Source organism: Prinia subflava, chromosome 15 (assembly GCF_021018805.1).
Source record: "Prinia subflava isolate CZ2003 ecotype Zambia chromosome 15, Cam_Psub_1.2, whole genome shotgun sequence".
In the NCBI taxonomy this organism is placed as follows: domain Eukaryota; kingdom Metazoa; phylum Chordata; class Aves; order Passeriformes; family Cisticolidae; genus Prinia; species Prinia subflava.
In genome coordinates this window covers 10,357,453-10,384,385 of record NC_086261.1, presented here as the reverse complement: position 1 = coordinate 10,384,385, position 26,933 = coordinate 10,357,453, and the positions used below count along the sequence as shown (strand labels likewise).

At 39.5% G+C, this 26,933-nt stretch overlaps 1 protein-coding gene across 2 annotated transcripts; it reads right to left on the bottom strand.

The window, feature by feature from the left end:
- Window positions 1-3,062: 3,062 nt before the first annotated feature.
- Window positions 3,063-24,580, bottom strand: CEP152 (centrosomal protein 152). Of its 2 annotated transcripts, XM_063412674.1 has the most exons (26): window positions 24,505-24,580; window positions 23,269-23,391; window positions 22,487-22,587; window positions 22,208-22,274; window positions 21,652-21,996; window positions 21,018-21,186; window positions 20,220-20,360; window positions 19,227-19,366; window positions 18,734-18,934; window positions 17,184-17,331; window positions 16,459-16,550; window positions 15,484-15,647; window positions 14,696-14,900; window positions 13,846-13,938; window positions 13,603-13,733; window positions 13,300-13,428; window positions 13,028-13,163; window positions 12,108-12,287; window positions 10,738-10,851; window positions 9,813-10,463; window positions 8,276-8,450; window positions 6,088-6,169; window positions 5,895-6,001; window positions 5,003-5,159; window positions 4,633-4,736; window positions 3,063-4,508 (listed from the first exon to the last, which is right to left on the bottom strand). In XM_063412674.1, the coding sequence occupies exons 2-26, from the start codon at window positions 23,353-23,355 to the stop codon at window positions 3,628-3,630; spliced, it is 4,800 nt and encodes a 1,599-aa protein (XP_063268744.1). In that variant the 5' UTR covers window positions 23,356-23,391; window positions 24,505-24,580; the 3' UTR covers window positions 3,063-3,627. The 2 variants fall into 2 exon arrangements, with proteins under 2 accessions (XP_063268744.1, XP_063268745.1); XM_063412675.1 differs by lacking the exon at window positions 10,738-10,851 and having other exon boundaries at window positions 3,064-4,508.
- Between the last annotated feature and the right edge of the window lie 2,353 nt (window positions 24,581-26,933).

Here is a 26,933-nt window from a genome sequence, read left to right as displayed (position 1 = left end):
ATGTGCTCCTGTATCACTGCCAGGTTGCCATCGTCTCCATTGTAAGCAACCCACACTGTGGGAGACAGGACTGCACAGTGAATCTGCACAAAAGAGAAAAATAAATTTCAATGGGAAATCTTAGCAACTCCCACAGAACAAAGGGAAACATGAGAACAGAGTTCCAACAGCAGAAGAATAGCTTTGACAGCAAATTTTAAGGATGAATGACTGAAATATATATATATTTATATGACTGTGTATCTCAATACTTCTGGGAAGTGTATCCAGCTTGAGACTTTATGGGAAAAGGGACATGATACAGTAGTAAGTAGACCTTCAAACCTCAGAGGAAAGTTCCAACTAAAAAGTAAAGTAAGAGGTAGGGACTAAAGGAGATTTGAAATTGCAAAGGTGCTAAGTACAGCCTGGGAATGCAAGTAGGCCTGAGATCTTGTTAGTTGCATATCCACAGGTTATACTTAGAAAACTTGAATTTCATCATAGCAGTCTTAAAAGGCTTTCACAATCTGATAGAGTATTTTGCAAAGATTGTGGTAATTCTGCAGAACAGACAACTGGCTGAACCAGACTGAAAACTATCAAGCACGGTAGGACCAAGACTGTTGGGTCTAATTCTTTTCTATTTATCATTTGCTGTCCTATATTATACCTGCAAGATAAACCAGCCAAAGAAAATCTAGGGAAAAAAAATACAGCAAAGAAAAGAATACCAGTAGTATTCTGATACTTTGGGGGTGTTGTTAAAGAAAGTTTAAGTTAAGTAGAGCCAAACTGCAACATTACTAGAATAAAATTTGATCCAGCTCCTACAGCATAAACATAGTGTTGAAAAAGGGATCATCTGAATCAAAAAGATGTAACAGCAGGTAATCACTTCTTGAATAAAGCAGGTAAGTTCTTTCAAACTTATAACCTAGGGGCTGAAAAGACGATAGACTTATTTTAAGAGATTTATTTAGTGACTCTACTACAATCTTGGCTCAACTATCCAAGCCCAAGCACACATACTACAACATTACATCCCCCTTCCCGACTGGTGTCAGCTGCCCAATTCCAGGAGCTGCCACCCTCTATGCTACTCTGTTAATTGCTTCTTTCCTACTGACATTGAAGGAGGAGGGCTGAGGAATGCTTTTGACTAGGAGCTGTTGATTCCTGAGCTAAGGATCATCTTGCACCTTAAACTTTACTCACCAGGGAATGACTGCTGCTGTTTTGATGTGGATCTTTCCTCTTGGCCTCTACTGCTGAATTTCTTAAGCAAAACTTAAAATCCTTGGCACCTCTGGAGCTCTCTGCTGTTATCACTGCAACAAGACACACAGTAAGCATTAGGTAAGCAAGGATTTAAATGAATCTTTACCTACCTTCACATTCTCACATACATTTCAGTTTTGGTTCCTGAAGTTGCCCAATATGACACAACTGAAACAAGACAAGAGCAGTCAGTCAAGTGGAAGGTCCCTCCTCACTGGTGTGACCCCAGCTCCTAAATTAAATATGCAGGATCAGTAAATCCTTCACTCTGCATTGAAACCATGAAACTGAGTTTTTAAACACAGGGAATTTGTTAAAAGCTGTGGAAAATGACAGTAAGAGTTATGTACACAACACTGAACAAGGCAACAGAAACAAAATGTGTTGCAAAGAGTTTCATTTTCGAATTTTAAAAGCAGTTTGCACATTGTCACTGAGTGTACCATTTGGGGAGCAACTACAGAGAAGCTCTTGAACCCACCTCAGATGGAATATTTGGAGAAGTTCCATTTGGTCCACAGCAATGAGATGAGGGGCCCTCAGCTGCTGTCAGAATGGTCAGGATGTCCTACAGGAGAGCTGGATGTTTACTTCTACAGATCAAATCTGAAAGCTGAGTTGGCTTCTGGACTTGCCCAAGGACTGAATCAATCTGATGTATTGGCTTAAACACTTGTGTAAGTACCTCTTACAGGACTAAATGTTCGTCTTTTTTACCTTGTGGAATTCCAGAAAATGTTTAAGCTAACCAGAAACAGCCACTCATCATTGGAAAAAAAAAAAGGAAAAAGGCCTCCACTTGGGGCTTAGAGGACAACTAGTAAAAACTTTCCTTTGCAGACAAGGCCACAGCTATTTCCTCAGCTAAGAGCCTGGAATTTGGCCCTTGAACTTAACCACGGCCCGTGTTTGTTTAGGCACCAGTGGTCTCTCATGGCCTCAGTTTGCTCCCACTGACGATGACAAACCCCACCTCATTAAAGAGGAAGTGGGGTTGGATTTATGGGCAACGTGAAAGCCACCAAGAAATCCAGAAGTCTCTCATTAGAGCGCCTGTGAAAGTCTCAAGTCACAACCCAGGCCTTCGTACCAGGAGCTGACATGCATCCAGCCTGGCCAGTTGTCCTGGAATATAAACATGCAGGACATTTTTTGTAAAAGAAGTTCAACACATTTGTCTTCAGATTCTGTACTATTTTCCTCTTAAAACTCAAACGATTCTCAAACTGAACTGTGATGTTCAACTCCAAAAGAACCAATTAAGCAACCTTAACAAATAAGCTGTTCCATATGAAAGGCATACAAAACAGCCTTGAGAACAGTCAGACTTTCTTCTTCTAATATCACACAACAATAGCAACCAAAACCTTTTTGGCTTAGAATTCCCATATTCCTGTGGCTGTGAATTGCTGGCCCATAACTATTAATTGCAACAAGTATGATTTGATCATCCCCTGCCTAAGCCAGCAGCAAAATCCTCTGCTCATTACAGGATCACTGGAAATGAAATGCCATCCCAAAGAAATGAAAAAGTCTAGGGAAAAAAAATACATTTTAAAATTCTCTTTAAAATGTGAGCAGGCCTTTAAAATAGGAGATTTCTAAGCATCAGCAGGGCAAATTGCTACATCTCCAGTTTACCCTGATAACCTATACAAATTAAGAAACACCTAGAGGATATGGTCATTGATACCTTTCTTACACCCAGTATAAGCTCTTTTTTGCTGTATCAAAGGGAAGAATAACTGAAATATAATTTGTTATGACAATTTAATGGAAAAATGCAAGCATATTTGCTTTTGTTGTGGGAACACAAACAGAGGGTTACAGGAGGTCCTGCAAAATGGAAAAGTCAATTAAAATACTATCTTCAAACAAACCCCAAAACATCTCTCATTACACTCTGAAGGAATTTTGATAACCATTTAAAAAATGACCACAAGTTACAGTAGCTTGGTTTTAGATAAACACTGCAGGCTAAATTGAATATAAAAATAGATTCTATTTAATAAATTTGCATCTAGTGCACTATAAACATTTATGAAAGTGTTATTACAAAGGTAAACAAAAGTCTGCACTAATATTTCAAGTAGCTTGATAAAATTTGTTAGTGTAAAATTGATCACAAAATGGACACAGTAGAAGAGGCTGTCCTCAATCATCACACTTTTATTTAAACATCAAGTTAATTTTTTCCTTTAAACAAGGACTGCTGGTATTGGTTCAAGTCAGAGTGGGCTAATTAAAAACCACTATCTTGCTGAGAGAATGGGGATCCCACACCATTTTTCTCCCAGCATTTGTAGCAGCATTTTCCTACATTTGAATCTGATGTTGCGTTGAGTTGTGGGTGTTGAATTTGATTTGTCAAGAGTTGAGGAATGAAGTATGCTCTGGGTTTGTCATCTGCTGGCCTCTACTGTAAACTTTTGTGCTACTTTTTGTACTGAGAATCTTGTCACTGTCACTAGAAATGTCTCTCCAAGAAGTAACATTTTCATCTGCAGAGGAAAATGACCTGATGTGAGGAAACTCTTCACAGTACACAGTCTGTGCTTGAACATTAGTATTGGCTTTTTGTTGAGGATACAAGAGAGGCATTTCACCACAATCCAGAAGCAAGCTTCCATTCCCAGAACTCCATTCACTGCTGCTTCCTTCATCTCTTTCTGGAGTGTCTTTAAAATCAAATTCCTGAGTTCTCTTAGACTTAGTTTTCCACTTGCCACATGATTGGATACAATTATCTTCTTTCAAGCCTGTTCTTCCATTCTTGCTCTTGAGCATATGATGAGTTGGCCCAGAGCTGGTGTGGCCATTTGTAACACTGGGTACTTGCCTGTTTTGTAGTGTTCCCTGACCAGCAGAAGGAGGAGCAACGCCATTACCCGCAGCACACAAAGGTCCTTTGTCTATATTTGCAACAGGGCTGTATTTTTCTCTTCTTCCATCTTCATTTGGGTAACATTCTGGTAGAAGACCTCTAGAAGCACCATCCAGATTTTGAGAATAATTCCTGTTCTGAATATCTGAAGTCACTCTTTCACAAAGCACATGTGGAGTTTTGGTCTGAGATGCATCAAACTGCTGTCTCAAGTCACGTGGAACACACTTCTGGACAGCTTTACCAGTGGCTTTTTCAGCACTGCTTTCACTACATGATTTGCTTTCCATATGCTGTGACCTAGTCCGATGCACACAATCTCTTCTGGAGCACTCACCTCCAGGATCAGAATTTAAATGCAGAGCTAGGAGAGGAGGGAAAGAGATAGATAATGGAAGATACTGTTAATACTGGAAGAAAAGCATTTTCATTACTGCATATATTAAATCATTTTGATCAAGAAGAGAAGGAGCACAGAACCAGCACACCTGGGCGGGCAGACTTGCGCTGGGGAATGTGCCGAAGAGGTGTTTCCAGTCCTTTAGCCATTGTAGCAAGTTTACTGGCAGCGTCCATTATTTTCTTCTCAGCTCTGTCAAGAATTGCAGAACATGAGGAAAAAAAATCAAAAACAAGGTTAAGGGTTATTTAGCTCTACATTTTACTTCCAGGCAATGTTACTGAGAGTCAGAGAATGAAAGGACAGTGTGCCAGGCAGCTCAGCAGTGACCTGGTACCAACATGTGCAGCCTGGCAAGACTTCAGGCCAGACACTGCTCCAAGGTGGACAAACACCAGACTAACATCTACACACCTCTTGCACAGCCAAGAGTTATTTCCAAACATACTTGAACTTACCCTTCATGCTTGCCATTATCAGTGAGCAGTTGTTGAAGGCATGTCAAGTAGTATTTGCGCATTTTCCGTGCTGTCTCTTGGCGCTCTCTTAAAACCTCCACTTTAATCATTTCAGCAGCTCGTTCCTTACTCTCACGGATGTAACAAAGCATATCACCTACAAACACACTTCATTAGCACCAGTTTTCCCCCACAGTGAGGAAAAAGCCAACACCACAAACTGGGATTGTCTAGCAGATGTGGAAGAAGCCAGCAAGGACATGGATTTACCTGCCAACACTCCACCAAATCCTCGTGCCAGTTGTTGCCTACTGGATGAATCCCAGCGCAAACCACAGCAGGTCAATACAAAGCATCAGAAAGGAATTCAGCTGTCTAATTCTGCATCTTAAGCAGGCACAGGAATTTGGGAGGAATGAAATATAGGCCTAGAAACTTTTCAAAGGCCATGCAGCTGGATTGGGTAACCTGCTGCACTCAGGTAAGACCTGGTGCTACACTTAATCCTTTCTCCTCACCCAGAAGGCTGCTAAGCCAGAAGGCAGGATACAGCACAAGAGAAAAGCAGATTTTCTCTCAGGACAAGCTGCAGGCTCGATAGGTTTTCTTCTGGAGAAACGAGATCAGTTCTCAAAGTACACTTTACCACTTTAAAAGATGTACTCCAGTACAACAAAGCAAGGATGGTAAAACACGGCTTTGCCCATCACAATTACACGTTGAATTTAGGGTGACAATTCCATTTCTCACAGTTACTCTAGTAAGATGGAAAAATTTACTTCTCATGTGATTTGGTTGTCAGAGTCCTGTCCAACTGGCTGGAGGAAGAAGCAACAAAACAATTTGTTTTCCTCCATTAAATTTTTAGCTGAGACTTAGCTTTAGTACTTACACTTAATCTTGCTCAAAGCTTTAATGTAGTGAGCACGCATTTCTTCCAGACCTTTCACAGAGTCAGAGGATGCACAAGGTTTTGAGACGCCTCCCCTTAACAGTGACCTGAAATGCATACACATCACACTGCACAAAAAACCAACTTATATCTTTCTGAAATAATAAATAATTTTATTTTGTTTTTTAAATACCTTGGTGGTGATCCATGGTCTTCCAGTTTAGTATCCATGTCAGAGTTTTCTGCAATTAGAGTTCTAGGAACTCTCTCATTTTCTATTAAAAAAAGATGAGCCATAATTCAATGCATTTTTCTAAATTCAAGTTCAAGAGATGCTTCTGTAATAACTGCTGCCTCTGGCACAAGAGCTCAATGTCCCAAAGCATCATTATTTGCACTCTAGCTGTTGCAGTAACAAGCAGATAGGAATCAATCCAAACACACTCAATGAAGTCTGAACATAAAAATCAACTCATACTATAATTAAATAAACCTAAAGCCTTCATATGCCATTACTAACACTAAACTGAGATATCAAGAGTACTTGGAGAGAAAGGACAGGATAAAAAAATAAGAAGGGTGGTCTGACAAACACTGACAAAGAATTATTAATTTGTGGGTTAGCAACTGTGCCTTCGAGATATAAATATACAAGATAAAACCTGGTTGGTTTTGTTGTTTTATTGTGGTGAGAGGGTTTTTTTGTTTGTTTCTTTTAAGGTTAATAACCAAACCCCCAGTATCCACTGAGAATTAAATGATCCAACAGATGAGAGAATCAGAGTTGTCTTTAGGTGACTAACAATCCTAACCTTGGATTTGCTCTGACTTAGCTTCATATTCCTTCACAGCAAGCTGAAGATGTTTGCGGGCATCTCCAGCTCTCTTTTCAAGTCCTGGCACAGCCTCTCTTTTTTTCAAGCTCCTGGCAGCAGCATTTGCAGCACAAATCTTCCTGAGACCCAAGGTTCCTTTTTGTACATTTCTGACTTACAACAGTAATTGCTAGAAGTTATACATCAAAATGGGGCCAAAAAAAAAGAAACAAGCCCAAACTATTTTCAGTGTTCCACTCAGTCCTCTTCTCACTGGAAAGTGTGCAATATTTTAGCCCAATTAAGCTAATCACAAGAGGCTGTTCCAGAAGGTGCAGCAGCATCTATCAACTCATACAGCCCTCACAGCCTTAATGCACTTCCTGAGTTCTTCAGTCAGCAAAAAGATTTGCAGGTTAAATGCTTAAGCACTTTTAAAATTTTTTTAGGGTTTTGGTTTTTTTTTTTAAAACCAACAGCCAAGCAGGGTCTTTTGAAGTCAGCTGAAGGAAACTGTCCCAGCTGGAAAGCCTCACACGCTCTGAGCCTGGTTAAGGGATACACAAAGACTGGGCTCCTTCCAGGACAGCGCTGGCTGCTCCCCACAGCCAGGCCAGGGCGCTCTAGAGACAGGAGCACTGCAGTGCTGGTATTGTTCTGTGTTAATAGACTGTTTGTTATGTTGGTGTTGAAGGAATTCAAGCCACACTACAGGCACAGAGCCAGAAACTCTCTTGGGTTTTGTTGCTTTATGTTTTTCAGTTGCGTAAGAAGTCAAACTAAACAGAAAGCCCCAGGGATATTTGTCCCTCCCAGGAAGATTTTCCCATCTACACTGGCTCCAGTTTTGCCATAGTACACATGACAGCCTTGGGAAGAGCCACAGTGCTAAAGAACATACAAGGCACAGGGAGTGGGGGGAAAGGGAAGAAGGGGAAAAACAAAAAAAGAGAGAAACCACCCAGGGATTCACACTTTTTTCAACTACATTCTTGACCAAAAGAACCAGAGAAGACTACCATGCCAGGTCAAGCAAGTTCTTGACACAATAGTATCTTTTACATGAATGCAGAATTCCTTGTCTTGTGTAATGCCAAGAGCAAGCAGCATAATTCAATCTTTGAATCTCCAATCTAGAATTACCCATCTACCAAACACAGTTTAGACCATGCTCTGGTCTAAATAACCTCCAAAGGTTTTACTGCTAACAGCCCCCAAAGAATACACACATCTCTAGCAGATGAGAGAGCTGTTTTTTTTCCTCCTGAAGAATGGTTTTAAAAAGCAGAAAGCTACTAGCATTTGATAAAATGAAACCTCAAAGCCTAGCATTAAATTAAATGGAGACCAGTACCATTTGTTGCAGTTTGTGACTTTAAACTTAGCTTATGCAATATTATACAACCTTACAGTCAGAAGAATTGTATCTTCCTCTATCACCCAAATATTTACTAATTAACTAGCTTTCCATTGAGGTTATCAATAGGATACTGACTATTAAAGACTGCTACTAACAAACTTAATTTAACGATATGCAATCTGCCAGATGAAGATCAAACCCAATACCTTTGTCTGTCCCAGCTTCCTGCAAGGGTGTCTGTCTTCTCAGTCTCCTTTGTGCTTCTGCCTGGTGTCCAACACCGTACACAGGGGGTCTTGCCACATCCCCAGTGTTTCCTGTTCCATGTTGTGGGTGAGGGTATGATTCTTTATTTGCATTATTGACTAGCTCTTCGTATTTCTGCAATTGAAAAACATTTCCTGAAAACCCAACACAGCAAAAAAAAAGTTCCACGCCACAAGCAACCCTGGCCACCAAGTAGCTTCAGTAATTTTAACACAGGCACTTTAAACCTGCAGTAGAAACACAGATTACAAGTCAGATCATGAAGAAAACATCTATTCTATGATACAGAAGTTTTATTTAGCATAAATCATTGCAACAGCACTGCTTGAATATCTTGAGCATTGTTTGGAAATGTCAGTAGCCCTCAATATTGCAGAACTATACCCCATGTTTGAATAGCTGAAGATAACTTGCTTTTTAAAGAGAAAAAAACATTACTAGGAAATTAAAAAGACTTCACTTGATCAGGTGGTTCAAGCCAACCAATGTTTTGAGATTCAAAGGCATATTAAACAGTTGACCAAGAGACATTTCATTTCTGCTGCAGAGGGTGCATAAGGCACAGGAAAAAAGCTTCCGATTCTCTTTACTATTGTGACTGTAACTTGTGACATGAAAACATTTAAGGCCCCCTTGCTGAACAGAAATATATTAGCACTAAAGAAATGGAAACATCCCATCTCCTCTTGAAAAACAAGACATTTTCTCTGTCCTATTCTCACATAATTCCTCAGCTACTAAATGCTGGGTGGCAATGGCATTTCCGGTGGGATGCTCCCCACAGCAAAAAACTTATTACAAGCATTAGCACTGCAAGAAGAGGAATCTGCTAAAACAACAGAAACAAAGGCTTTGGGACACAATTTGATTTAGCCCCAAACTCCTCTAGAAGAGGGTAAGACATCTTTCCTCATTTGGGCAGACACAGTGAAAAAGATTTCCTAGAGGCAAGACTCTTATTCCCAGGGAAGAACTAACTGACCTACTGCAGGCAATTTGCAAAAAGGATTTACTGATTGCATCTCTATTTGTATAAAGAGGAGGAAAAAAAAGCATAACATGATGCACAACCACTATCCAATCACAACTGCAAACTGGATTTTGCAGCTATGCAAATATCTGAGATGGGCTCTGTCATGACAGCCCATCTAAGAGATTACAGGGAGCCTTCAACAGGCTCCCAACCCTAAGCAGGTAGATAAATCTCCTGAATTTACAAGTCTTTGCATAAATTACATTCCTAACCTAACTTTCTCTTCTTTAAAAACTGAAGATGTCAAAGCTATATCCTTTCCCTTTTCACTTGCTAATAGTAGATTTAGCCTCCTTTTAGTTTTAGAGTACACTTATCAATGAACACAAATGTTGAAGTTTCTATTTATCACAATTACATGGATATTTCATGGGAGAAAACAGGCCTGAATGACTTCTCAAATCCCTTGTCTGAGTGGCAGTTATAATTTATAGAAATATTACCTCTTTCCATTCTTGCTCTTTCTTTTCCAGAATTGTGCAGACTGTGGTTCTATAGGCCTTCTGTAAACAAGCCTTCAGTTTGTCTTTGCCTTGACTGGCTAATTGAGCACGAGAGTCTAAACACTTGTCCTTCCAAGAATGTTTACTCTGTGTGCACTTGACTAGTTCTTCATGAATTTCACTCAACCAATACTCCAGCTCAACCAGAGTCTTCTCCTCATACTGACTAATTTCATCCTGCAGTCTCTTGGCTTCCTGAGCCTCCCATTCTCGCTGCTTTTGATCTAGTAGCATCTTTATTTCTGCTTCTTTCTGAATGGAGAGATCATTCTTCTGCTTTGCAAGGTCCTCCTTGGCTGTTGCAAGGACCTCTTTAATTCTGTTTCTATGATCATCTAAGAACGACTGGTAGTCTCTCTCATTTTGCTCTTGTATCTGCAAAATTTCTTCTTGCTTTTCTTTGTTCCACTGCACACGGGCTTTTGCTAGTTCTGCTTTGACAGCTGCAGGGATTTCCTCTTTCTTGAGCTCCAATTCCCTCCTCAGAGAAATTATCTTTTCTTCAAGTTCTTTAACTCTTGGTTCAGATCTCTCTGTACTTCCATATTCTTTCTTCCATTTCTCCTCGGCAGCTGAGAGAACCAGCGCTAACTGGCAAACATACAACACAGTCATTAGAAATACAGACACACATTCCTGGATACACAAAATGTAACTCTGGGTCATTATAAATCTGTTGGAGGTCTTTTCAATTTATGTAATAAAAATTAAACCTATACAGGCAAAAGAAATGAGTGTGGAGCAGAGTACACAAGAAAGGTATTTCCTTAGTGACTGCCTATGTCTACACCCACTCCTCAGTAATAAATGGGATTTGGAAGACTTAACTGCTTATCAACATACATATAGTAGTATTTTGGGCTACCTGCTTTGCTGTAGTCTTTTGGTGCTCCTTTTCCCATTTTTCTCGCTCTACTTTTAAATTTAGTTTGTACTCTTGCAGCCACTTGGCATGAGCTTGGGTTAAAGCTGCATCTACCTTTAAACAGATAAAAAACCTGCTTCAGTAGATAGGTAGGTACACTGAAGACTTTTTTATTATTACTTTCATGTAACAGTTCAAGAAGAGACTTCAGTTTGGACTGTCCATGTCTACAGAAATCACAAGAATCAGACCAGCAGCACTTCATGCATTTCTTGATGCAAAAATTATGCCAAAATTAAAAATATTAAATTTATTTTTAACAAAATGGTATAAAATCTAAGTCAGTGTTGCTCAGTTTTGTTCAAAACTCCTGCAAAACTTGTTTAAAGTTTTAAGGTTGAAAAACAAACCACATGCTACAGTTTTTTCAGAAGTTTTTTAAAACCTCTATTTCTAATACAGCAAATACCAATACTAAATTTAAGAGGAAGTTAGTGGAGGAGTCCACTTTCCTTTTTTTTTAGGTGACTTAATTGGACATAGCAGTTTCACAGACTCCAGGCAGACAGAATAATTATTTGTTACCTGGCTGGCAAGATTTTTACAATATTTATTTTCCAGTTCTAATTCAAATTCTTTTAAGGCCTCTTCAGAGGCTGTATTTTCTTTCAGAGCCTTCTGGATGTGCAGCCCCTGGTCTTCAACAGTCCCTTCTAACTCTTCAGTTGAAACTTCATCCACAGCTGTAACTTGGTCAGTTTGGCAGCTGCAGTCATAACATTCAACTACAGTTCTTCTCATTTCTTCCAGCCTACTTTGCCATTCTCTTTCTAATTTGGCAAAGACTTGTTCTTTATTCTAAGGAAAAAAATATTTTTTAAAAAAATCTCTCCAGTGTCTAAATAAATAGATTTGACTGGTGTTTAGCAAATGAAACACTGTTCACACCAATGATCCTCCTTAACAGGAAAAGAGCAAAACCATGGACAGAAAGGAGAGAGTTTGGTGACTCATCAGAGCTTTCTTCTATGGGATAGGATACACAAAGGATTTCTACATGACACCTGAGTGAAACAACAGAAAGCATAACCTTCACTCAAGGATCAGGGTGGAAAACTCCAGCATATTACCAGCTGTGACATTCAGGGTATTCTGTTTGTTACTTTGCAAGATCTAGCTTTTAAGTTTCTTTAAAAATATGAAGCACGTATAATACCTAATGAGTTCCTCAGAGTCTTTTAAAATGACAGATCTTTAACAGCCACTTCCAGTGGCAGAATAACAGCACATAAATCTAAAGTTCTGTTCCTGAAAATAAACAATAAAACGACAACAACAAAAATTGAAATTCTCAGCTCTAAGTTTCCCACCTCTTTTTCTTCCTTTTCCCAGTGAGCTTTGGCTAATGCAATCTCCTCTTGAACCTGCTGTTTTTTTTCTTCCAGCCACTGCTTCTTTGCTGCTATCATAGACCTGATGTGTTCCTCTTCAAGCTCAGTCCTCAGAAGTTTAAGGGAGACTTCTTTTTCTTCTAGTAGCTGTTTCTTGAGCTAGACCAAAAACAAATAAATGAAGTATTCTCCAAGACACAACAACTGCTCTGGTACAAAGTGATGGGAATGCATGAGACACATGATTGACTCTCTAGAGGCTGTGCACTGATCTTACTGATGACACCTAGACAAGGGATTCAACTCTCAAAAAAGGTGTTTCAAGATATTATACCAGAGGTTATTATAGGCTATTGCTGTAAAATAAGTTTTTGTATCAGGCATCTCTACTCCCCTCATACTTTGAGCTGCACCTCTTTACTACATTTCCTTACCCAGACAGTTGATCTACTCCAGTCATTGCACACTGATATCTTCAGAAAAGCAAAGTTTTTAATCAAATCAGTCTGAGTTTATTACTACTAAAAAACACAGTATTTTTTGGATCAGTTTTATATAGGGAGAAGTAAACTTGTATCATCAGTCAGGGTTTTGTGAAAATGTCTTATGAATGTAAAAGCTCATACTGCTGACTAAGCATCCTCAGAAGTCAGAACTATGGAAATTCACTACATGAAAACAAACAGCTATTGGAAAGTGTTACTTCTACAATATTCTAAAGCCCAGGACACTACACCAGGTTAATTTAAAAGCCAGTAAGTCATATGTATGAACTTTCTCATACAGCTGCATCTCTTCCAAGTAGGTTCCACAAACACTTACAAAATGAAACACACTTATTAACATTACATCTTGAAAACAGTATGAAATTATATGGTTTATAGGCTTTTCCTTTGTACCTTCTCTTCCTTCAGCTGCTGCTCTTGTTGAAATCTCTTTCTTAAAGTAGTTTCCACGGTGTCCTTCTCCCGACAAACCCCAATGTAACATTCTTTCACTGCAGTGATCTCTTTGTTCAGCTCCTCTATATTATCCCTTCAAAGGACAGATTACTTATTATCAATTGGCCTCACAGAACAGCAAGCCAGCCTTAAAGTAAGTGTAACTAGAGTGAAGGTCAGACAGGAAACATAAAAGTTGCAGTAAAAATGGAAATAATGGTAAGTCTTACTTTAACTGTGAGATTGTCTCTTCAGAAGCTTGAACAAGCTGCTGCTTTTCCACAGCAAACCTCTCCATCAGTTCTTTCTCAAAATGTGCTTTGGTGTCCTCGTGATGTTGCTGGTAAGTTCTTTCACACCTACAATTTCAAGAAAGGAAAAATAACCAACTGATTTCAACGACCTAGGTTCAACTTTTCTGTACCAAAATACCTTCCTAACACTGACCTCTTCTTGTACCTGATAGCTGGAACAAGATTACGTGTGCAGGGTGAAAATCCACAAATGAAACTAAACTAAGTTAACAGACTTACCTGTCAATGGCTTCTTGCTTATCATGATCAAAATCCTGAACCATCTTTCTCATCTGACAACAGAGGTCTTGATTTAAGCTTTTCAGCTTTTCCTCATTTTCCTTCAGTTCTTCAATAGTTGAAGCATGGGCCTGACAAACAAGGGTCAAGTAAGAATCTTTTCTAATTACAGGTTTTAGCACAGGGTGGGTTTTTTTTGTGATTTTTTTTTTCCTGTAGTGGTAAGCAGCATCTCTGTCTTACCTCAACTTCCTGCAGCAAAACTTCATTAGCCTTTTTGAGTCTCAGAACTTCTTCTTTTAGATTATCAGAGGCATCCTTCAAATTTGTGATGGGCTAAAAATAAATAAAATTACAGTGATATCTTTCAGGATAGAAATGATTTAGCAATTAATGCTTGAAAAAGTTAAGAGTTGTTGAATAAAAATCGTACTTCAAAAATTTAAAAAAAACCAGGAAATTATTGCACTGCAAGATCAAAGTATCACTGCTATTCTAGATGATTTCTTAAAACCCAGTATAATGAAGCTTTGGAGAAGCACACACTCAGTGCTGTGTTTGCAGGATGAATGACAACAGCCATCCAACAGAGAGCACACTTCTCAAATACAGTGTATCCCTATCCCACATCCAGGTCATGCACAGACACTGCGAGGCTGATCAGCCTATTGAGGGAAGGCAATAATGGCTGAAGAGAGATCAATACCAAGGAGATTCCTTGTTGATCAAATTACACCATGAAGGCCCTCTGCGGGCAATCTGTTAAATGTCCTGTACTATCAGCTCTCTTGGAGAAATTACAAGGTTCGTTTGGCTAAAGAAAAGCATATTTTTCCAATGAAATTTACTTCTAACAAAAGGAGGACAGACACTAAGAACTCTCAAGCATGTAAGTCACCATATTAGGACTCACTTAATAAAGCATATGCTGCCCAGGTTCTGCTATTCAGTTGTTTTCTTTCTTTTCAGCCAAAGATACAAAACCAGAGTTGCTATGACTACTCAGCTATGCATAAATTTTTGATCTATTCTCATAAGAAGTTTGTTCACCGAAGCCAGGAATATTTGATTTTTAAAGTATAAAAGAACAAACCTCAGAATCTCTTGATGCTTTTTCTGCTTTCAACTGTTTGTATTCCTCTAGTGTCTTCTGGCAATCTTTAAGACTACTTTGTAGTTGAGTAATCTGGTTTCTCTTCATTTTATTACTGCTCAATAAACGTTCCAGCTCAGCTTTTAATTCCACAATAATTTCATCTTTAGACAGTTCTTTGCCCATGTCTCTGTTCTGTGTTGCACTATCAGGAAAGACATAACCAATTGAGTATTTAAAAGACAAAACACATTTATCTGAAAGGCAGTAGTAGCAAAGAGAAGAGCAACTAATGCTGTCAGAAATACCAGGATGTCTAAGATGCAATAGTAAAAGGCATAAAAGGACATGAGTATCAAAGCTTTTTCATCAAGTTGCAATTAATTTACAGAGAACTTGTTAATTCAGCTGTTTCCTCAAAAGATTCTTTTTCACACCATGTGAAGAGTTTTGAAACAAGGCAACTGGTTGATGTAAAAGTCAGCTTTAGCTTTCAGCAACTATGTAGAGTCTTTGAGCAAAAGAATTATCCATGAACAGAATCCATACAATTAAAGGAACAGCAACAGTCCCTATAAAATCTGAAGACTTATTAAACAGCAATTAGGCAACCAATTTATGGTATTAGTACAGTTTTTCTGTTTCTCAGATTACCTGGCAATACAAGCAGCATTTCAAATATCTATCAGAAACCTACCTGTTGATCCAGCAGAACCCTCTTTTTATACATAATTTGCATAATTTCATGAGGATTCAAATTTTTTCTTTCAACAAGAATCACTCAATACCTGCAGAATCTTGGCTTATTCCCTGTGATTTTTTTAATTCCCAGTTCTACATAGGAATCACCCAGGCTCATATGTCGCTCTCCACCTGCATCATTCAAAAACACTCCAAGCTTGGCAGCAGATTCATACAAAGCTATTTCTTCTTTCAGCTCCATTAATTCTTCCTAAAAGGAAGAGACAGAAAAATAATGACACTGACCAGAGAGCCTCCAAGCCAACATATCAGGCCCATGATAATTGTTCCAAAGAAAACAAATGCATCTTCCTTCTAAATTTAGTTATATTTAGCTGTATTTAGTTGAATTGTCTAGCATTAATGTACTTATACTTTCATTTTTCACTTCTGATACCTCTAGCAAAGCATATGTTAAAACTACAAATTTGTAAAAATATACAAGAAATATTCCTTACTGGTTTTTTTACAGTCCATCTATGAAGTATTATTTCTTTTGCTCCTGTGCATTCCTGTAGTACTTGTATAGCAAAATGAATGACAACAGAAAAGTACATACCTGGAGAAACTGCTATTACTCTAGTGCTTAGTAGGATTCATAGTTTAAAGACAACAGATTTAAGTCAAGTATATGAACTGAATTGGAAACACACACTTCCACTCATGCTTTACAGAGGATTTTCTAGCATTCCCTTTTGCTGACAAAAGATAAATTTCAGAATGTGGTATCTCCTCATTAAGTTACAAGACTTCCAGCACACTGAATTTACATTCATTTTTTTTCCACAAGCAGATTGGACAGAAGTATGAGATCAGATCTGTGCCAATACAATTGCCCCACTGTTTTAATTGGTGGGGAGGGAAGAAGTCCAACATGCAACACTGGGACAGGAAGTAGTCAGAGATGATGTACTTGTTTGCCCCCAAAATTTAAAGTGTTTCAACTGCCAACCTCTTAGTTATAATGCCCCCCATCAAATGAAAACATTTTATTCAAACATAAAATATTCAATAAAATTAACCTGCAAAGCCTTGTTCATGTTGTTGCTTATCATCTGTGCAGATTGAGCTTGTTGTAATTGAAGGCGTAACTGATTTGTCTCCTGCATTGAGCCTATTGCAGGAAAGAAAAGGGAGAAAAAGAGCAAGTCATAAACATGCAAGAGTCTACACAATCTGAAGAAAGATCTCTGTTAAAAATAGCAATGTTGATTCTGGCAACAGACATTACTGTTTCTGTTTCCTTGAGCTCACTAACAGCTACTAAATACATTACTATCAAAGACTTCAATGTGTGAAGGCAGGCAAAAGTGAAACACACAAATTGCAAAACATTTCACAATCTATTTCTACAATGCAGGTTTCCAAGAAACAGCCTCCAGATCCCAAAACAATTCTTCTCACTAAGATTTGCATTTAGAATGGCAATTCAAGTCGAGCACCTTGATACAAAATTAAGTAACAAAATTAAGTAACAAAATTAAGTATCGAACAAGGTTTACACATATGCAGCACAAAATACATATGAAAACACTTTAATCATTGTTGTTTGGGGTTTGGACATGGTGTTTGCTTTTGTTTCTATTTGGTTTTTACATCTTAGTCTAGACTTAAAGTTAAGTCTGACTGCATAAGAAACAGTCTAGAACACAGCTTGATGTTGATTCACCTTCCACAGAAACATTCATATTTAGAAAAACTGAAGACATCTCTGCAAGGACAGGTAATAGTATGTGTAAAGGCTGACCTGTTTGCAGTAAATTTGCACATTGCTTCTGGCTTTCTTCTAGGCTTCTTGTCAGTCGATTTATTATTTCAGTTTTTTCACATTTAGTATCTTCCAGCAATTTTTCAAGTTGCTTAACATGCTCTCCTAAATTTTTGCAAAGCTCTTTCTAGGAAGAGAGTATTTTTACTCGTTTAACAAACATTTAACAGTTTCAGATACAGAAAAAGTCAATATATACAGGATAAAGGAGAAGAATAATCAATCTGATACCTAAAGGGGTAGAGGACAGTTAAATCAATCACAGATCAAACACTATCCTTGGCTGACCAGTGACCTCTTACAGCATCAAAGTTCAGTTCTCACTGGGAGGCAGTAATTGTACTCATATATGAACATACATGGGTGAGAATCATTTCATATTTCCTAGGGCAGTTACTTTTAAGCACATCAGATTATCTCCTGCAATTAATCACATACACTTAGTCTATTGCAGAAAAAAATCAAGCCTTCACATTACATCAAGCCAGAGCTTAAGTCAGTTTATTTTAACTGAGTTTAAGCCAAGCCAGCAAGTGCCAATACTCAGTAAAAGAGGAACTGTAGTTTCTTTTTCTCTGGATATACAAAGCAGACATTTATATGGCATTACTCAGTTACCTACACAGACCTGGGAGGCACAGTGCCTTGCACTGACACCTTTTGACTTCTCTCTCTTCTCCCTCTTTAAATACCCCAAACATGCTACCATGTATTTTACAGTAGAGATTTGTATAAGATTTGTTGTGATACTAATAGACAAAAATGTAGCAGTGCATTTTGTTTAGAAGCAAGTAGGAGTTACTTTTCCAAGTATACAACCCATCTATTTCTATATGTTGAGACAAGAATTACAGAAATTTAGTTTTATTTTCTTTATGTGAAATAAGAGGAAAATTTATTAATATCTGCCTGGAATACATTACTTGAATATTACTAATAGTGGAATTGATTCTTATGACATTCTATTCAAGTAGAATAATTTCAGTAAGCTCTATAACCATATGCCACAGCCTATATCAAACTCCATCTTAAAGACAGCCTTTTACTGCTCTACTTTTAAATCCTTACTTCTAAAGTGAAGTCACTGTTGAGTGTTTAGTCATCCTTCAGCATTTTGAGACCAAATCATGGCAACAGACTGTTCAATAAAAAGTTTTTCTTGTTTTTTTCTTGCAAGAATATCACATTATTTCTTAATTAGTCCTTTTCTTTCCCAGAGTTATTTGCAGAACTCTTTCAAAAAAAGATTGTGCACAAAAGGAAAGCTCAGGAGAGCAACTAAGACAATGAATTCCTGCCTCCTCTGCATCTGCTGTGTACAGACTCACAATCTGAACTTGCAGCTGCCTGGAGATGTTTATGAAAACACACCACATATGGCTCATAATGCTGAGACTTTCGTTTCCATTTTCTTAGTAGCTTCAAGAAGGAGTTATTAGAATTGTAGGTCAAGAAATGCAGTTTGGGAAACCTGGGGAGCTCTACAGTCTCTCCAGAACAGTACTCAGCATCCTAAAATGATTTCTCACCTGCTCTCGGAGTGCAGATTGTGTAGTATCAAGTTTCTGCTCTAATGACAGTACTTGCTGTTCATACTTCTGCTTGAGTGCAGAGACAATGGCCTCATGTTGTTCTCTGGCTCGCTGGAGGGCATCTGACCGCTGAAGTTCTAGCAGCTGCTTCTGCATGCTCTCCATGGCCACCTCTGCCACTTTGGACTGCTTCAGTATCTGTAAAACAGCATTACAGCACTTCCTAGTCACATACATTTCACTCTTGCTCCAATATTCTGTACATCAGTTCCATTTTTTTTGTGCAAGAGTTGCCACAAGTCCTCAGATAATGCCTGTGTTTTCACACACAGTGTTTTCCTATGAATCCTATCCATCCATCATGTATTTAGCTTTTGGAAGGATCATGACCAGCATTTCATGAGACCAGCACTTCTGCTTAATGCAAATGCACCACACAATTAACTGTAGAGGTCTTCCACAATAAACAGTCTAAAAATATTTACAGTACCTGCTCCTCATTGGTAGTAAGAGTCTGAATTTGAGTTTCAAGGGCCTTGATTTGACCTTCAAGATGCATTTCCCGTTCCTTTCCATTCTGATAGAGTTTCTGAGACTCATGAAGACTGAGAGCCAAACCATCCTTTTCACCTGAAAAAGGAGACATAATAGTGTGAGAACCGTGGCCAGCCACCCAAGAACTCCATGCAACACAGTGGTTCAGTGGGTGCTCTACAGAACCATTCACTGTCTCAGGCCATGGACAACAACAGAAGACTGAACAGAAACATTCAGTCCACTGCACTCCACTGTTTCCAGTAGGGTACCAGGTACAAGCCCCATCCTGGCAGCAAGAGTCCCTCACACCCTTCCCTTACACCATTTGAAGGGAGGCTCCTCTGGAGGAACAGCCAAGGCACAGCCAAATGGTTGACAGTTGAACTTTTCTCTCTCCTTTGCTTCTTTTGCAATCTGAAAACTACAGTCTTAATTCTCAAAGTTTACTACCTTTTTTTTGTCTGCTCCTATAAGAAATGGGAAACTAAGACAATCATCAGTCTCCACCACAGATTTTCTAATTTTTGAAAGAGATTTTCTCTACATACAGTCTATGAAATGGCCTGTTAACCAGATAGCACAAAAAAAAAAATAATCCATAGCTGTCCACTTCTCCTGTTGGGGTTTGGGTGTTTTGGTGTTGACTTTTTTCCCCCTGACTTTTAAAAGACTACTTTGGCAAACTTCTCACTTTTCCATACACTGGGGGCTCTGGAAAACAACAGTGGTCTTGAAAATGTAAAAGTTAAAACAGTTACACAGTCAGGCACCAATCCAGAGACTTGTACTTAGAAAAATGTTTGGGGAAAGAGGTTTAGGCTCATATAGTCCCAAATCAAGTTTATAAGTATGATAAACACCTTCAAAGACACTTTCTAAATCAATGTCAGAATTAAAAAGTTGCTAGATATGAAAAAAATCTAAGAATTAGCACAAATTATTTTACCTTTGACCATTGAAAGCTGATGATTCAAATACCTAATCTGCTGTGCACTCTTTTCTAGCTTTTCATTAAGTTCTTCCAGTTGTCTTTCCCTTGCTTTATTTAGAACTTGAAGTTGAAGAATCTGCATATTTTCTGAAGAATCTGCCAAATTTCAAACATGCAGACAAATTAGCACAAATACCAAGAAAGTCATCGTTGTAATTCCTGCTCCAAAATATGTTTTTTAAAATAGTGCTAAGTTCATTGCTGGTGCACGAAATCTCTTTTTTTAATCCACATTTGATTTGCATCACACAAATTGCTCTGGCAGGAATGGCTCAAGGATTGTGCAAGCTACAATTCCAACCTAACAGCAAGCTCAGATAAAAGCTTACATGCTGTGAACTCACAGACTCGTGGTCATTACAAATTTACAACATGCCTAACAAAGTAGTTCTGTCATTTGAAGTTTACCTAACAGAAAAGCCCAATGAGGCATCATTCAGAGTGCACTTCCTAAGGTACATTGAGTCATTATTTTCCCATATTATGGAAGGAGACAAAACATAAACAAGGTTTGACATTAAGCCATCAGAAATAATTTTACAGTTTCATCAGTCAAAATGACATTTTTAATGCCTGAAACTCATATACCCTGAGCAAAAAGAGATAATTTTTAGATATAAAAGACAGAATATTTCAACATACTTTTAGTTGTCCTCTTACTGAAAAACTACTGAAATCAACATGTTTTCTATCACTGATTTCCAGTGAACTTTTTACACAAGTTTATTTCAAGCCTAAGCATCAAACACTTACTTTCATCATTGCCCAAGAATTCATGTTGCAAATCTTCAAACACTTCATTTCTTCTGTTTCCTTCTTGGATTCCTGGAATATTTTGATGAATGCCATTTTGGTATGGTTTATAAGTCACTTTGTAAGGTTCTGGTGACTGGCCATTGACAACATCAGATGCAACAAATTGCTGTTGTGACAATATATATATAAGAGGAAACAAATTAAAAACTACAAGTGTACTCTTGCTCAGTGAAAATATTTTTCATTTTACAGGTTGACATTAAGAAGAGTTCTAGTAGCTCTTCATTTTCAGGCTCCATTTAAGCATGACAGAATTTTTCATGAAAGCTTCCACCTTAGAGAAATAGTGAAGTGTTAACTTAAATAGAGTAAGCACACAATTAAGTGTATCACATTCATTCTAACTCATGGAATTCTATCAAGGCAACAGAAGAAAGAAAAAAAATTATAACATGAACGTATGAAAATTCAGTTATTAATATCTCATTTTTTTAAACAGGCTACAGAACCCTCCTATTACTGTTTGAACTAACTGTAAGAGACTCAAGGTATTTAGAAATATTACTACCAATAGCTAAAGACCTGTGGAAACTTTCCAAGAGACAGAAGAATGTGACAGCTTTTAAAATACCTTAAGATGTTCCTTTGGATCATCTGAAAAATTTATTGGTTTATTTTGCTGATTGTTAAATTCTGGTTTATGGCCATTTGTATAAGGCCTGAAGTTTTCAGGAAGATGATACACATTGTTCTCTTGGTAGCAACTTGGAGAGTTAAACCCATCTCCACCAAGAAACACATCATCTGGACCATCTTGGCCAGCCTGGCCACAGTAATCTTCTTTAACATCATATAAACGTTTCTTCTCTTCATCATTATGTACACCATTCCAATTCTTCCCATGTTTTTCAATGTGGTCTGTTTGCTGGTCACACAAGAATTGTTCAGGGAACAGGTTTTGTCCTTGTTCATAGCCCTATGAATGGATATGAGGTTTAGAATTGCTCTCTAAAAACTCAGATTTCACCCCACCCTCCTTTTTCTGAGGTTACCAGCCCTCCAGTTAGAAATACTTCAAATGAATTCCAAAACCCACCACCTATATGCATTTCTCTAACGAATTTAAACAATATTTGGCATGTTGCTATGACCAAGCAGTAATTACACCTCTGCTCATACAAACTTACATTTGGAGGATCACTTATCAATGGATGATCATTCCACCTTCCATCAAGCTTCCCAGGCTCAGGTGACCTAGGGAGACACAGGCAGCTTAACCATGTACTCATAACTTCAGGGAAAAAACAAACCATCTTTTCTTAAATTAAGGCACATCTAGTTTACTGCAAATTGCACTACAGCTCCCCTTTTACTTGGATGGCTTTCACACACCTCATCAATTCAGACTTTGCTCTATTCTTGAAAGCACAACATAAATACTAAACAGAAGGTGCCAAATGCCTTACTGCTCCTCAGCCTCCTGAATGCTGCAGTCTGAGAAACTGGAGAGTTGGTCTCCACTGTCCTCCAGCATGTCATGGGGGAGGTCTGTCAACAACTGTTGCAACTGAAACAGAAGAAACAACATTCATTATATGTTCTTCAGGAAAATTAATACAAGTTCAGCCCAAAAACAGTGGCAAAGTAGGCCACTTGCACAAAATCCTGGTTTTCTCCCTCAAGGAAGAATTCACAAGGCTGGAATTCACAAAGGGACTTATGGAACAGAATGCTTACTGGACCTGAGTAGCAACCAAAACATTTTTCTGCCAAACTCTTGTTAAGAAAAGAGCTGCACCAGAAATAGGTAAGGGAAATGCCACCTGGTAGACATGTCCCAGGACAGACTAATTTCAAAGAATGATCTGCAAACCCATCATGCCAGGATTTCTCCTCTCTAAATTCCAGGCAAGAGGAGTAGTGGACATTCACAACATGCTCTTTCTGAGAGGTCTAAATGGAAATCCAGATAAGAACTTGCCAGTCAGTATCACTATATTCAAGAAGTCATCACTGCAATGATTAGTGGTCTTCTCTGGACCAAGCAACTAGACACAAACAGAGAAAAACACCACAACTAAAACACACCTGAACTTTACTTCTTATGCTTTTCAAGAGTGGCACAGTCTGCACCCTCTTTTGCTCTTACCAGATCACATAAATCATTTTCTTTCTTTCTAAGCACTGAAAAGATAGGAAGAAGCTAAATTCCCAAGCCTTCAGATTAAACTACTTAGTTCTTTTTCACCTCTTGTTCTCTTGCATAATCTTCTTGGTCATAGTCTTCATCTTCATGTTGAGTTTGTAGAGCTCCACTATCGAAGTCAAGGGACATTGTTTTCTAAAGCTGATTTTGTGTATCCAGCAAAACCTACCACAGGACAGGAAAACATCACACATGAGTAAAATACAAGAGGAATCCAAAAGCACCACCCTCACCACCTGAATTACTTAGCACGAAAAAACAATTTTTTAAACAGTCACTGCATATTACTTATTTGTTTCTCATCTATCCAAGCCTATTCACTTCTAAGAATTTAGCACTTAAAACAAGTATTTGGGTTTTTCATAGGCTGACATCACACAATTTCTGATGCTCCCTTACAACCAGACGATATTTCTGCCAGTTCTAGTGCTGTTTAATATACATATGATGTGATACATGATGATATCTACATCCACTTCTACATCTTGCTAGGTAGTCTTCTAGAGAATAAGTACACTTTGTATTAAAAACTGAAAGTAAGCTGTTCCTTGTGCATTTGGACAACAGCTCCAAAAGGAAAAATGGGAAAAGTATCACGGAAATCTGAAATGTATCACATCGGTTCCAGATTTCACTGCTTAACGAAAAGTCTCAAGTCCCAAAGGCTTGCCCACACTGAGCAGTGTCTTCACAGAAAGCTACTTTGTGTAAGTGCAAGTCCACGTTTGGTTACAAGATAAGCAACTCTTTGTTCAAGAGACCCTTGTTTGGGCACACAGCTGCAGCGCATACTGAAGTCTTCACTTGGTCTTATGTAACATTACAAGAGTATTATTTCTAAGTTAAAAGTCACTTCATCACATTTAAAAGATCTCCTTGCCCACTGCTGGTCAAGGAAACTCTTGAACAGAGCTGGCAGGAGGCCTCACAAGGCGGCTCCTGTCTCTGTGCACTCCCGCTCTGAGGCACCCCCCTCCCTCACACCGCATCAGCTGTACACGACCAGCGTCCCTGTTCCCTTTCCTTGGGGCCCTCCCCAGCCCCGGGAGCGAGGGCAGCCCAGACGAGAGTGCAGAGCCGCCAGAGCCGCGACCAGCCCCGGAGAGCCGGACCTGGACGGGCCGGGGGCAGCTCCAGGGCGCGGGGCGAGCTGGGCCGCCGCCACCGCCGCCCTCTCAGGAGCCGGCGGGGGCGATGCTGCCGTTATCCAGTGCACCTCCCGCGGGGCCCCCGGGGCCGGAGACGGCGGCAAAGCACGGCCCGAACAGCGAAACCCACCTGAGGCGCCAGGGCCACCCGCCCTCCACAGCCACCACCGGCGCGGGCCCGCCGCTCTTCCGCATCACATTCAGCCCACGCCCGCCGCGCTGATTGACAGTGCCGGACACCAACCAGCGACCAGGACTGCCCCGTGCAGTGCTGAGTGACAGCCCCAAACACCAACCAACGGCCAGGACCCGCCCAGCCGCTCGGGCGGGCTGGCCCGCCCCCGCTGATTGTTTAAAAGCAGGCGCGCATGGTCGCGGGAAGGCGCCTGGCGAGCTGATTGGCCAAGCAGGCGACCAATGGCAGCGCGATTTTTCTGAGGGGCGGGGTCTCTGCGGGCGGGCAGCGGCGCCATCTCGCAGCGGGACGTGGCGGTCGCCTGGCAACGCGGGGCCGCGGGGTGACGTCACACGCCCGCGAGCTGCGCCTCACGAGTGTCACGATAGCGCTGAGGCGATGCGCGGGAACCTCTCCTGTCCGAGCACCTTCCCCAGGCAGCCTTCGCTTGGTGCTCGGGAACCCGCTCTGCTGCGAGAGCTCATTCTCTTTAAAAAATTAAAACCAGAAGGAACAGATTTATTGCGCAGAGTCGCGGCAGGAAGCAATTCTGACAAAGAGTTGGTTCCGTTTGTAGCAGCCCCACCTGGTGCCTTGCCCTCAGCCCGAATAGCGCTGCCGGGCAGCGGGAAAAGACCCCGGGGCAGAGACATGTGGGTCATTTGTTAGAGGATTTTTATTGATGGGAGCAAACAGTTCATGTGTTTCAGTGGAATTTATAGAAGTTTGAAAAGGAACGAACATGCTATATCTAGTAAATGTGACATTGTAGGCCAAATCAGCCATTTTTCCCAGAGGATTCTAGTAACCATTCAACAGAGATTAACCAATTCTCGTCATTTTCACAGGCATTAAATGACACAAACAAGTACAAAAAAGTCCTTAAATGTGTCTGACTATTCATATTGAGTTTCTCAAGAACAAGATTTTTGAAACTTTCTAAAATTCAGACAACTATATCCTTTTAGCATGATTATTTCTGAGACTTTCAGAGAGGAGCAGACACAATGTACTTTACACGAGACAGCTGGGCCACAGAGCAGCAGTAGTAGCTTAAATGAAGTAATTACTAAAATCCAAAACCTAACAATGAAAGTATTTTATTCTAGGAAAATGCATGGATGTGTTGTGTTTGATTTTTATCTGTAATTAGTTGGATAATCTGCTTTCACATCAAAAGATTTTGATCTACTTCTTCATTGCACTAGCACTCAATTATCTCCCTTTCCTTTGTTTTTACTTCACGTTTCTGCTTCAGACACTTTTAAAATATGCAGGAGCATCAGCACAAAGATTCAGGTCTTTTAAACTCTTTACATTAGTGATATTCAAAGAGAGAGACACAAGACTACAATATACTGTGATCTAAACATCACACACTGGCTCTGGCTGTTCTTATTCACTGGTAAAGTGAAAACTGATGAAGTGAAAAAAGTCCCTGAGTCAGCATCTTGACTGGCAAAATCAAAAAACTTTGATCTCATACTATCACAGTTCCAAATGCTGTTATTTAAGTCCTGAGTAACTTTCGTTTGTACTAAAAATAGAGATGGAGTTCTGCACATTTTCCTTCTATGACCTGTCATAAAACTCAGCTTTGATGCAAAAATCAAAACAGCAGGTCTTTCTCTCCACTTGACATGACACTGGGTTTGCTTCATTGCTTGCTCCGTAGTCATATCAAGCACATTCCGAAGTTTGACGAGATGTGAGAATAGGAAGGATATTATGCAGGGGGTTGATATCCCAGTGAGATTTCCTTGCCAGCTGTCCTTGCCATGGCACAGAGCTCCAGCATGAACTCTTGCTGGAGGCCTTCACAGGTGAGCACCTCACATAGGACAGAATGGGCATAAGTTTGGGCTGCTGGTCCTGAAGGCTCAGGGTATCAAAAATGCCAGACTATTAGCAAGGAAATCAACTACTAATGTTTTAAAGCTTCTCACTGCTTCAGTATATGTAATTGAGTCATTTAATCATAGTATTATCATCAAAGAATGAACTGTCTTTTTATGGCTATTAGCTGAGGATGAAAATACACATTTTCTAGTAGGCTCTAAGTGTGGCTCTTCACATTGTATTTTCCCCTCCAAGGAAGCTTGTCTTCCATAATTTTATAAGACCTCTCCTCTTGTTTACTAGAGGAAAGAGCTCATATTACTGTGTCCCATTTATCATGAACACTGGCAAACAGAATGTATTTTTTTTACGGTCAAGATTTCCAGCAACTGCTGAACTCTGCAACAATTGTCTGCCTTAGGAGCTGAGCCGGTGGGCTGGGAGACAGACAGGATTATGTCTGCTCATGCCAAAGGACATTGCTTGTCTTAAAGGCACAATTTCCCTCAGGCCATCACCTGGACTGCCAGTTCATTCCCCAAATC

Excerpts from the sequence above, each read along its gene's own strand:
- CEP152 (XM_063412674.1), bottom strand. The coding sequence starts at position 23,355 with ATGTCCCTTGACTTCGATAGTGGAGCTCTACAAACTCAACATGAAGAT. Across the intron at positions 16,551-17,183 it reads TGCAAATTTACTGCAAACAG|GCTCAATGCAGGAGACAAAT; the intron begins GTCAGCCTTTAC and ends TTCCTGCAATAG. Across the intron at positions 10,464-10,737 it reads AAAAGACTACAGCAAAGCAG|TTAGCGCTGGTTCTCTCAGC; the intron begins GTAGCCCAAAAT and ends TATGTTTGCCAG.